General features: G+C 39.7%; 1 protein-coding gene across 3 annotated transcripts in view; it reads left to right on the forward strand.

Moving 5' to 3' along the window:
* Positions 1-12,150, forward strand: part of atrnl1a (attractin-like 1a) — a 320,080-nt gene that overhangs the window by 107,305 nt on the left and 200,625 nt on the right. For all 3 annotated transcript variants that reach the window (XM_042432657.1, XM_042432659.1, XM_042432658.1), the window contains one exon: positions 400-537. In XM_042432657.1, the coding sequence (XP_042288591.1) occupies positions 400-537 (138 nt within the window). The remainder of the gene's footprint in view (positions 1-399; positions 538-12,150) is intronic.

A 12,150-nucleotide genomic window follows, 5' to 3' on the forward strand; every position in this document is an offset into this window, starting at 1 on the left:
GAGTAGAGGTGGACTTTAAATTGTTTACAAGCACATTTCATACTATAATTGAGTCTCTCTGTTTACATGACTCTCTTGTGGTGTCCTGTCTGCTGCCAGAGTGAAAGTATGATAATGTTCATCCACAGTATACATCCTCCCAGATTCCTTCTTACACAGAATAATATTGATGATCCTGATAGTAGTAATGATAGAAAGTGCTGCTTGTGGCCTTGTTCACATCAAAGCACACTAAATATTAGATACACCTCTTAGTTCAACGTCACCTCGAACTACATCATGATTCATAAAGATTTATCGCAGGGCTTGTTGTGCTAGCCTGCATCGGTTTTATTTCCTGTAGGTGTGCCTGATAAACTGAAAACTGAGTGTATCTTTACTCTCTGTGTTTCCTCCCAGCGTGTCAGTGTAATGGTCACAGCAGGTGTGTGAACAGCACCGTGTGCGAGCACTGCGGGAACCTGACAGCAGGGACGCACTGCCAGAGCTGCATGCCCGGTTACTATGGCGACCCGACCAACGGAGGGAAGTGCAACGGTGAGTGCAAAGGTCGCAGGGTCTATCTTGTGTTTATTTTTGGTTTGGAGCATCTGGAGGAAAAAAAAAAAAAGTCTGTAATCTGAGTCCTTCAACCTGAAAACAAGCAAAGCAATCTGTCAGTCAGAATGTTTCACCCTCTTTCAAATCCAGTCAACTTTGTTTGAAGTATTTTCTAAAATCAGGCTTTATTTTTTCTTATTTCTAGTGCAGCAACCTGTCTTTTTCTGTCTCGCTCCGAGAGACACTCATGTCTCGAGTATTCTTGAAACAAGTTTTCTTTGTGAAACATTTTTGAACTTGGACTAGGATGTTCATACTTGACTGTGGCAAAAAAAAACAAAACTCCAAAAAACTCAACACAAGTCCAGTTATTTGAGGTAAAGGAAGCTTTCATCCACAAATTGTGGAGACTGAGACCGTGACTCCTCAGTGAATGGAATTGCTCAGATGTCATGAAGGTTTAGCTTATTTTTTGATCCCATCATCCATCTGTCCATTAATTCCCCCTCAATGACCCCTTTCCCAGTCGATGCTGTTTTTGGTTTTGTTCACCAAACCAGCTGATATTGTCTTTTCCAGTGTGTTTATTCTGTCCTTTATTGATGATCCTTACTGTTTAACTGCAAACCTAATCATCTCCATAGCAACTGAGCAACTCTATCCGCCGAGGATGCCCACGAGATGTGGTTGAAAGCTTTAGAAACAACAAGTGGACTCTGTGTTGAGAATTCTGTTGTCGAGTTTTTATACTTGTTTTAAGTAAATGTTTTTAGAGCTCACTTATAGAAATGTTTTAAAAATTTCCCAGTGAATTTTAGTGGAATTTCCTCCCCTTCAGGCTATACATCCTCTCCTGTTGTCTCTCTGAATTGCTTTTATGATGAACCACAAACTTACAGCAACACTGTAATAGACACAAACAACCTGATGGGGGCAGTGTTTAAAAGCTGTGAGTCTGAGCTCTGCTTTCTGTCTATCATGTGTTGACCAGAGTAGTGAAAAAGGGGGAAACTACACATGTAGTCTGGACAGGATTTTTTTTTTTTTGTCTGTAGACATTGAGGAAACGGCACCACAGCAGCTTCGTCGTAGCGAACAGCGGAGAGGTTAGACTTATAGAGAGGTCACGCTGATGTAGGCAAACGCTCACAAGCATGCACACAGGCTTCATATGTATTATTTGCTTTGAATCCATCTGTCAGCAGTTCTTCTTCTTTGTTTTGCTCCATATGGGAAAAAAAAATCAGAGCATATCCCACGTAAAATGGGATAATGGATGTGTGTGTGTGTGATTTGAGGGCTCAGGGGGGGCTGGGTTTGGGGAAGGGTTTATGATATGGGCCTATGATCTAAAAAAAAAAAGAAAAAAGAAGAACATTAGAGATGGGAGAGTGTAATGAGTGAGTGAGTGACTGCTGGAGTGTGAGTGAAAGAGGGAGAAGTGAGAGGGAGGTGCGGTAACATCAGTCTCTCTCTGTGACAGATGTGCGTTTTGGCTTGGCGGCGGCGTGACATTAAATCGCTCTTAATCATTTTCTTATTTCCTGAGTTGACTGGTGTCTCCGTCCCCGGCGGCTCCTCGTAGCGAGCCGCGGCGCTGATAGATGCACGCCTCTCTCGTCGCCTCCTCGCAGGACAGCTTCTGATGCACTTTCTCTTCTACTTTGGCTTTCTTTGCATTTTTTTTTTCTTTCTTTCTTTCTTTTCACTCTGGTCACATGCTGCTGTTTCTCTTCCCGCGTGTTTCATTCTCGACACTTCCTTTATGTTCCTTTTTTTATTTTATGGTTCATGCTACATTTGTTTATTTAAATCTATCTATCCTTTATACTATTGTTCATCCGTTCCCTCTCCTTTTCTTTCATGGTACATGCTGTATTTATCCCATTTATCTTTTTTTTTTTATCTTCTCATCTCCTTTCTTTTGCTTTATCTCCTCTCCTTTTTGTCTCTTCTTCTTTCCTATCATTTCCTTATCTTGTCTCTGCTTTTCTTTCATGTTCATGCTGTATTTATCCTATTTATGTCTTTTCTCCTTAGTTCATCTTTTTCCTTTTTTTCCACTTTCCTTTCTTACCCTCATTTCCCCTCTCCTTTCCTCTCCTCTCCTCCCCTCTCCTCTCCTCTCCTCTCCTCTCCTCTCCTGTTTTTGTCCTTTGCTTTCCTCTCTTCCTCTCCTCATCCTCTTTCTTTTGCTTTCAACTCCTCTTGTTCTTTCTTATCTCCTCACCTCTCATCTCTTCTCCTTCTCTTCTCCTTTCATGATCATGCTGTTTGTACCACTTATCTGTCTTTTCTCCTTAGTTCATCCATTTTCTTTTCCTTTCTTCTTCTCTCCTTTTTTTCCTTTCCTTTCTCTCGCTTTTTCATTTGCTTTCCTCTCCTCACCTCCTTTCTTCTGCTTTCATTTTGTCTAGTCTCTGTTCTTTAATCTCTTCACCTATCGTCTCTTCTTTCCTTTCCTTTTTCTCTTCTTCTCTCTTTGTTTCCTTTACTTTCTTTGTCATACTCTTGCTTTCCTTTCCTTTCATCTCCTCTCCTCCTTTCTCCTATCCTTTCCACTATTCTTGTCCCATCTTCTTTCCTATCCTTTCATTTTTTTTGTCTCTGTATTTTCATGTTCATGCCTCTCTTCATGTTCTCTTTCCTTTCTATCATCTCTTCTTCTCCTCTTGTTTCCTTTTCTTCCTCTTCCTCTCCCTCCCTCTCCTCTCCTCTCCTCCCTATGCTGGTTAAACTGGCTTTGTAGAAAGGCTCGTGTCATTTGACCACACCTCCCTCAATCATCTTTTACCAGCTACACTGTTGATCATATAAAGACACTCATCCAACCGTATCCATCATTATATCCAGCTGCCTTCACCTCCTCATCCCTTCATTTTTCCCCCCTTCATTTCCTCTACGCCTCTGTCATCCCCTCGCACGGTTCACAATAACTCTCCGTCTTAAATTCCCCGTTTTTGTTCATCCGTCCATCAATCCATCCATCCTTCTTTTTTCTCTCTATCTTTCTGTATAAAAGGGGACCACTAGATTTACCTTGGGCTAAACGGCTGAGAGGCAATGATGCGTGGCCGATGAGAGTTCAGAATGATAGAGAGACAGCTTCGTCACTACCTGAGAGGCGAAAAAGGGCCTCAGCTCACAGGGTTATAAAGAGGATGGACAGGTGAGAGAGGCAGCAGTGTGAGGACAAGGGGGAGAAACAGAGACAAAGACAGGTAGACGGAGAATGAAAGTGAGAGGGATCCACGTGGCGAGATATACAAGGTTAATATCGGCAGAGAAGGACAGTTGCCCTTGGATAGAGAGACGGCGAAGGAATAGAGGAGGAGACGGAGGGATAAATAGAAAGAAAGAGATGGAGGACAGACAGAGGAGAGTGGGAGTCTGTCTGTTCCCCTTTCCCTGTGACAGATGATTAACTAACCTTGTCAAATCTGGATGGAGTGTGCGTCTGCGGGTGTGTGCGGGGCATCGGTGTCCCTTTTCCTCCGACTGTACAGTTCACCTTGTCCCGCGTGCGTACGAAATCAAACACACTCAGGCCTTCCTTCAGAGGCGGAGCTGACAAGATGCTGGATGTCTGTTTAGTCTTTTAGTCCCTCAGAGGAGAACATGCACTTTAGGAGCTGACAGGAAACCTGCATGTTTTTATACACATCCTGGGAGTCTGTGTGCTGTTGATTTCTTATTTCTTTTTTTTTTTTTTATTACAGCAGAGAGACAGGCTAAAAATTTAAAACTCATTTTTCACAGGAAGGGTTGTGCTGGAGTATACTTTCTCGCCTTGAAGTTAGACACAGTCACTCCTGGAAGTAGTATGACCGCATGTGCTGTGAATTTGAAGTAAGCTGTGACATCTGTGCTGAACTCCTCTCTGCAGATCACTGCGGGGTGCTCGCTAAAGGGGATATATTATGCTTTTCCTTATTTTCAGTCATATATATGATGTTACAATGCCGGATATTCATATTAAACGTGGCTAAAGTGTCAAATAACGAGGTAAACATACAGTATGTAGAAGTAATCCCTGTGAGCAAAAAGCAATGGCTTCAGACCGCTCCATGTAAGTTCACTGCTCCGCTCCACTAACATTACAGCATTTCTCCGTTTTTTGGGGGGTAGTCACGCTGAGCCATGACTTGAGTTGAGCTCACGCACGTTGTGTTTTTCCATTTTCACAGCAAGGCAAAGTGAAATAAGTTGTTTACCCGTTGGAGGTTTGCTGGTCATCTGCAGCTCTTCATCAAACATCATCATTGTGGCTGTTTCTGCTTGTACTATTCCTCCCTGCATTATATCTAACTGATCCACTCAACAAATAGCTCCAGATATCTACATATGTGACTTGTGCCGCTAACAAAGCTCTTCTAATTCAGTGAGCAACACGTTTCATTTCCTTTAAATTCTTCACAATTCACAGATCCCTCATTATTTAGTCGTTTACAAGCTTTTAATTTGAAGCAGTGAAGCAGGAAATGTTGGGTTTGCATCAGCAGTAACTTAACACGACTCTGATACAGCTGCAGAACTGGCTCATCAGGAGAGACAGGAGATAAAACTGCCTGTTAAGAGACAGAGGCTGAACTAAAGGGGCTTCATAAAGGGCCAGTATAAGATAAATAAAGGAATTTTTCTAACTGTGAATCATGCAAAGCTACTCTAAAGGAGCTGGAAATGAGCATAATAGGTCACCTTTAATGGCATGTCATGTAGGGTTTATGCATCTTTATTAGGGAGCTATAGAGGCTCCACCAAAGTGTGCCTCCACAAAAATACATAGATACCTGTACTGTCCGATCATTTGCTTTCACTAACAGATTTCTCTACAGATGGTCTTTTATCCTTGCATTTATTAGTTGGGAAAAGGGTGAAACAAAACAAAATGCATCTCAATGAATTAACATTAATCTCAGAAGTAAGACAACATGAAACAGATGAGTTAATTTGTACACACAACGCACAAAATTAACACATTTTACTGAAAAACTAATCTAGAAAAATAGATGTGATGAAAATAAAGCAACATGTGCAGAAGATGCTAAGGCAGGGACGGGATGTGAGCAGGAACAGATGGACGGTAAAGAGTCATTTACATGTGACTGAATGGAAGTTTCTGTTATTTTAAACACCTACTTGAAACATGACATGGTCACATGAGAACGAGAAGAGAAAACGTTACCTCTCACCACTAGGAGGTGCTGAAAACAAGGTAAACATGATCACTAACAAACTGCAACAGGAGAATACCACATAAACTTTTAGAGTTAAGAATTAACTTTAATATATGTTTATTGTACTTTTCTCTTATATATTCATGATTACTTGACTTGTGGTTTATTTTCTCTTAGTTTGTATATTTTGATTGTTAAGCAGCACAACACCAGGGCTAATTCCTTGTACGAGCAAACCTACATGGCAATAAACTTGATTAAAATGTGTTGAATTTCCAGAACAAAACCACATTTCTTGGCTAATTGTGAGTTTTAAAGTCAGCATATATTAATGGTCATTATGTTAGGAATAATATTCTGATTATAGGGTTTTAGAATGACCAGACTATCCTTTTTCTCCTGCCTAACTTGAATTTTTTGTGTTTGTGAACAAATTATCTATTTTTTTTGAGAGAGAGAGATTAAGTATCTGGTCTTCCTGCCAGTGCTGAAGTTTAGTGAGTTTCCACCTGCAGCAGGATGACCACTGTGCTTTTGTGCTGCCCTCCGAGTTGTCTTCCAGGCAAGACTTCAGCTTGTATTATTTCTTCTCGTGCTTGTTATCTTTTGCTACCCAGCGCTTCAGCGTATAATGCTCCCCTGCCATCGGCACCTCACAGTGAACAGTTTTATTGCTTCCATAAATTTTGCATGATTCGCATCAGTAGCTCCCTGTCTCCATCTCGCTCTGATACTCTATCTCTCTCGGCACTACCTCTCCTGCTCTCTCTCTCTCTCTGGCTGTCTATGAAGACTCTCAGTCATGCAGGTTGTGTGATACCTTGAAGCACGAGTCAAAGGTCGGCTGTTTGGTCTCGAGGACATTTTGTCACTCAGGCAGGAGGTTTTCATCGGTTCTCCAATTCAAACCTTGTTTCTTGTCTAAAAGGAAAAGGGAAAAGAGATGAATACATAAATTAAAATAAGATAAGAAGATTAAAAGATTAAATGAATAAAAAGTGATCACTGGATGTGTTATAAATTCATTAAAACAGAGAGAGGAGTGCTTGATATGAATTACGCAGGATTTGTTTCTTCTAGTTCTGTAGTGAGGAGTTTGTCAGCTCTGCATAAACTTTTTTTTTCTTTTTTTTCACTGTCATCCAGACGAGACAGTTGATGGATGTTTTATTGTGATCATGTTAAACTTGTACGACACCTGTGGGAATGCCAGCCATTCTAGTCTGCAGTTATTTGATTCATAGTGTTATCGCATCAGTCCATATTTTAGGATGAGCATGTAGTCTTACATCCTGATTAGCTGGTTCAACCTGTACAATTTAACAGATTGTTGCTTGTTGTGAGCAATGAAACGTCCACTTTACTGCAGGCTTTTACAAATTTCACCTTGAGACTGTCCTCACAAGGAAAACATTTTTTTTTAACCATGACCACACCAAAAGGACCCTTACAAACAACCTATTTTGTGGTTAACTTTAAGAGCCTTATTGTCAGAAACAGATCTGATCTGAACTCCTTGGATTGTGACATGACTGCCATGTGACCTAAATAACTCTAACTTTGTGTTCAGACAGAATGCGTAGCAAATTAGCAATTGAGAGGCAGTGTGATCGCATAAAAAGTCAATGGAATACATGATATGAACATGTGAAAAATGCAAATTTTGCCTGGGTTGGTGTGAGTCAACACAAAGACGCGTATACTGCAACATACAGAGACAAGAGGAAAAAAGACTGGAGGGAAATAACAGAACTGGAGTATCTGGTGAGTCAGACAGAGGCTGAGCTGTGACACAGACGCACTCCCACGAAAACCGTTGGTGTGTCTGTTGCCAGCTACATGGTGCAACATGGCGGGCTCCATGAAAGAGGATCCGCTCCCTATGTGGATATAAAGGGCTCATTCTACAAACACAGGTTATTACACACTAATTAAAACGTACTTATGAATATTATATTCCATCTCACACACTGGGCCTTTAAGATCAGACAGAGGGATCATTGTGGTCATGATGAAAAGAACGCAAACTGCCAGCCATCCCTCTTGACTTTTTTTATGGTTGTATAACAACGTCTTCGCTAATCAGTCATTATTCACATGACCCTGGGTTTGAGGTGCTGTGCAAGAGCTACAGAGATGTTGAGTGCTGTCTCTGCAAGACACTGGCAACCCAGCAGCATCAACCAGAGACCGGGACAGACAGGACAGCAGGGTAGTGTGTGTGTGTGTGTGTGTCTGTTTGTGTGTACGTGTGTGTGCGATAGATCAGACGGAGCCAGCTGTTGTTGAGCTTTAGCAGCAGCAGAGAAGCAGAAGAGGGATGCTGCCTGCAGCGTTGCTCTATTCAGTCTGCTCTGTGGAGATGCTGCCAAATCCACTCTCACCTGCTGTCTTAAGTGTTTCTTTGTGTGCTGGTGTGTGTATATGTGTGCATATTTGCGCTTTTAAGCCTGCTTTTGTGTGTGTTTATGTACCTGTGGAGCCCTATGGCAGAATTGCAAAATACCCAGCATTCTTAGCGCGCTACCCAGTCATCTTCCCTCTGGCAGCTCTCTATTCCTGGCGTCTGACTGGTCAACATATGGACGCACAGACAAACAGGAAACCGTACACACAAAACCACACTCGTACACATGCTTCTGTAGATATGGTTTAAACAGCCCATCCTCATGAGAAAAAACATAATATTGGTTGACAATTCAGTCGGCAAAAAACAACCAATAGTTACGTTTACGCCATCTAGTGGCCGTAGTAATTACGACCTGGGAAGAGACGCAGTTCACAGACCTTAACCACAGTGTTGTCAAACCATAAAACATAATTATTTTTTAATATCACTGCCAATAGAGGCAGCATATTATAAAACGCTCCTATGAGTCGTTCTGGAGCGCAGCTACAATTGACCTATGTGGTCGTTTCATTATGAGGATGTGTTGGATTTTAAACGGCTTTTGAATCCATTTTGATCTCCACTCAGTGCAAATAGTGTTTTTGAAGTCTTTCTGCAGCATTGACTCATAGAATAAGCTGCTTTCTTTGAGACTCTGCACTTTCATTTACGTCTCAAAGCTCACACGAACATTAATAATGTAAAACTAGCTCCTATACTATCATGTAAGATGAAGATAAGTGCTGGTGAGATATGATATGATATATAATTATATCTAAGACATATCTATAATAAGATAAAGTGTCCAGTGCACAGTCAAATTAACATAACAACAGCTAAATGTGAATTTTACCTCGTAAGATTAATGTGGAGGCACCTAAAGACGGGGTCACCAGACACACGAGGTTGAGTAACACCGAGGAACATATAGAGAAGTGGAGCCGCTCAGCTTCTGTAGATGGCAGGATATATTATATCAATGAAAAAAAAAGACACAAAATCCTTCTGCTGTAGCATATCATAAACTCTGCCTCTACACCTGTAGGCTCTGACTCTATGTGACCTTGCTGTTTCCTTGCCAGGAGCGATAAACACTGTAAATATTCTGTATTCACATAATAATCTCTTCTTCTATGTGAAGTGGTTGACTGAATTGTTTTTTTAGTAATTATTGCAAAATGTACATAGCACAGCTGGAGCTACGTAAATAAATGTACCAACTTTGATTAAAAAGAAAAATTTAAGAGATAGTGTATTCTAACAATTCTCACATATTAATAGAATTTAATAGTTTCCTACATTTTTGTGAGTCTTTGCAATCAAAAGTTTCTTCAACCACCATCATTTAGCATTTATAAGCAGTATATAAAACATTTTATATCAGTCATGTATTTTTAAGCAGACATGAGGACATTTTTAAGTGTTAATGTAACATATTTTATATTGTTACAGCTGTGTTGGACTATAGTGTCTAATTTATGGATGACCACAGGAGCTATAGTTGACAAATACATTAATAGATACTTATAGGTGCTTAAAAATACATTTTGGTGTATTATAAACTATTATCTACATGTTAATATTCTGCATATGAATGCTAGATAGGCAGGTTAAAGTATATTCAGATATTCATTGAAAAGAAAACAAAGTCCTTTAAAGTAAGTTGTTATTTTTCCATTATAAAATAATGAAGCATTGATGAATAAATTCAGTAAAATATAGAGGCCCGTCTATATTGAATGTCAGAAAACTGAAGAGTGGGATGAACTTTCACCTTTTTACATCAGTTTATGAAATGTTCTCATTTCAAAGTTGCCGGTTCACTGATCAGATTCTGCTGAGGAAACAATATTCAAAGGTTCTTTGATGTGTCTGAAAGAAAGAAATGAAAAGAAAAGACATGAAAACATGTTTTCATTGTATGCAAATATACACACATGATCCCATGTAATTTACCGAGTCTTTACTCTCTGCTCGTGTCCCCGTGCCCTTGCCTTTACCTCACTAGTCCTTCATTAAACCCAGTAAAAGGCCCTGTTCTCTCTTATCTAACTAAACTGCCCCGTCTGAGACGGAACAAAGGAAAGGAAGGAGTCAGCTGAAGGTGGAAGGTGACATTGATGATGCTGCAGATTATGAAATATTATTCATGGAGATTAGCATGTGATGGATCATTATCTGGGGAGTATAGTAGTGTAACTAGATATATAGTACAGAAAAAAAAACACATCATGTAAATTTCCTGTTCTGTGGTGGGGTTGGGGGGGGGGGGGTGAATAATAAATAGATAACCACCATTTAATCAAACACACACCAAACAAAACACTACACATGTTAACGGTGCTGCAGTTTAAACCTGTTTTGTTTATGTTACATGATTATTTGAACCTCGTTGCTTACATAAATGTTCATTTGTCATTATTGTGTTAAAGTTACTTACTTGGTTTTATTTAATTTGCTGTTTAAATTGCTTTATTATCATAATAAGAATATAAGTGAAAATGTTACCTCAAGCCATATAAAGCTAATAACTGTGTCTTACTCTGAGTATTAAAGAAGGATTAAGTATCAGAGTGGACGACGTTGCATCAAAGCCAAACGTTTTGAGGAATTATATTTATATTTGCAGATTTTGCAGCATCTGATTTATGATCAATGCCAATCAAAGGGTAACATATTTGACTTTGATGCCATTGACCATGTTTCACAACCCGTCTGTTTTCATTTTCTCTAACCATAAATAAGTTATAGTTACGTAAATTTAGCCAGATCTTAACCACACTACTGTTGCTAATCTTCAATAATAAGCATTTAAATAAGTTTGGTGAGTGGGTTGAAAGGTTGGCATTATTGTAACACCAGAGTTCAGGCTGCTGCATTTAGAGGAAAAGATGATAAATATTTCCTACTTCATGGAGAAAAGAAAGTGACGAAGTGAAGAGTCGTTAATTAGCAGCTTACTGTCTGTATCGGAGCCGTCTCTGTGAGTGCAGATGTGAAATATAACTCACAATAAGTAAGTGTCAACACTTGAAAGTGTCTTTTGTAATACAGATGTTCAGTAACACACATGACACAGTCACCATCACAGCACACACACACACGTTCTATATAATGTCATTCTGTATGCAGTAGATGACCTGCAGGCCAATCAACACTACCTGATAGGTGTGAACATGTTGCACAAAACTATATTGTCAAGAGCTCTACTGGGAATTGAACAGCTGCTGATATCTGTACTTTCATTTTACAGTAAGATTTACAACCTTTAATCACATTTTCTTGTCGTACACAAGCGGCCTGATTTGAGTCCAGAACATTTTGGACTGAAGGGAGACAAATGTGGGTCAATTTTACTGAGAATACTCAATAATCACCTTTATTCCTTTTTTTGCATTGCATTTCTGAACGTGTTTTTGTTTTTCAATTTAAAATTTTCAAGGAGCAAATTGAAGAACATGCAAATAAGTTTGTGCTCCATCAAATGGTATTTTTAAAATCTAATTTTACCTGTATTTTTTATGTTAGCTTTTTTTAGTCATGCCAGCTGCAACAACTATTAGGATTTGTGTTCAATTTTGTACATTGATGTGACATTCATGGTCCCTAGAGGGAGAATCCAACTGACTTTAGTGATCCTGCCATTTTTGGCTTTTTGTGAAATGTCTTGAAAAATATTGGATGTGAAATTTGGTCCATGTCGCCCAGAGGATGAATTCCAAGGATTCTGATGATCCTCTGACTTTTTAACACCGCCAATTATTCAGTGACACGTCTCAACATCTACTTTGGTTGGCACAAAATCTGATACAGCTTTAGAGAAGGTCAGTGCCGTTGCCGTAGTATGCTGCCCTATAAGGTCTGTGATCACAAGACATGTTGAAAGTCATGGTGCGATTAAGGAGCATCGATCATGCATCAATACAGAAGCTACACTGTGATCATGAGACAGGCTACTGATCTGGATGTGTGTTGGCTAGAGATATATTGAATAATTTCTGTGCCTTTGCTCCAATGATTTGGAGTCTTTTCATCAGTTCGACA

Source organism: Thunnus maccoyii, chromosome 14 (genome assembly GCF_910596095.1).
Source record: "Thunnus maccoyii chromosome 14, fThuMac1.1, whole genome shotgun sequence".
In the NCBI taxonomy this organism is placed as follows: Eukaryota; Metazoa; Chordata; class Actinopteri; order Scombriformes; family Scombridae; genus Thunnus; species Thunnus maccoyii.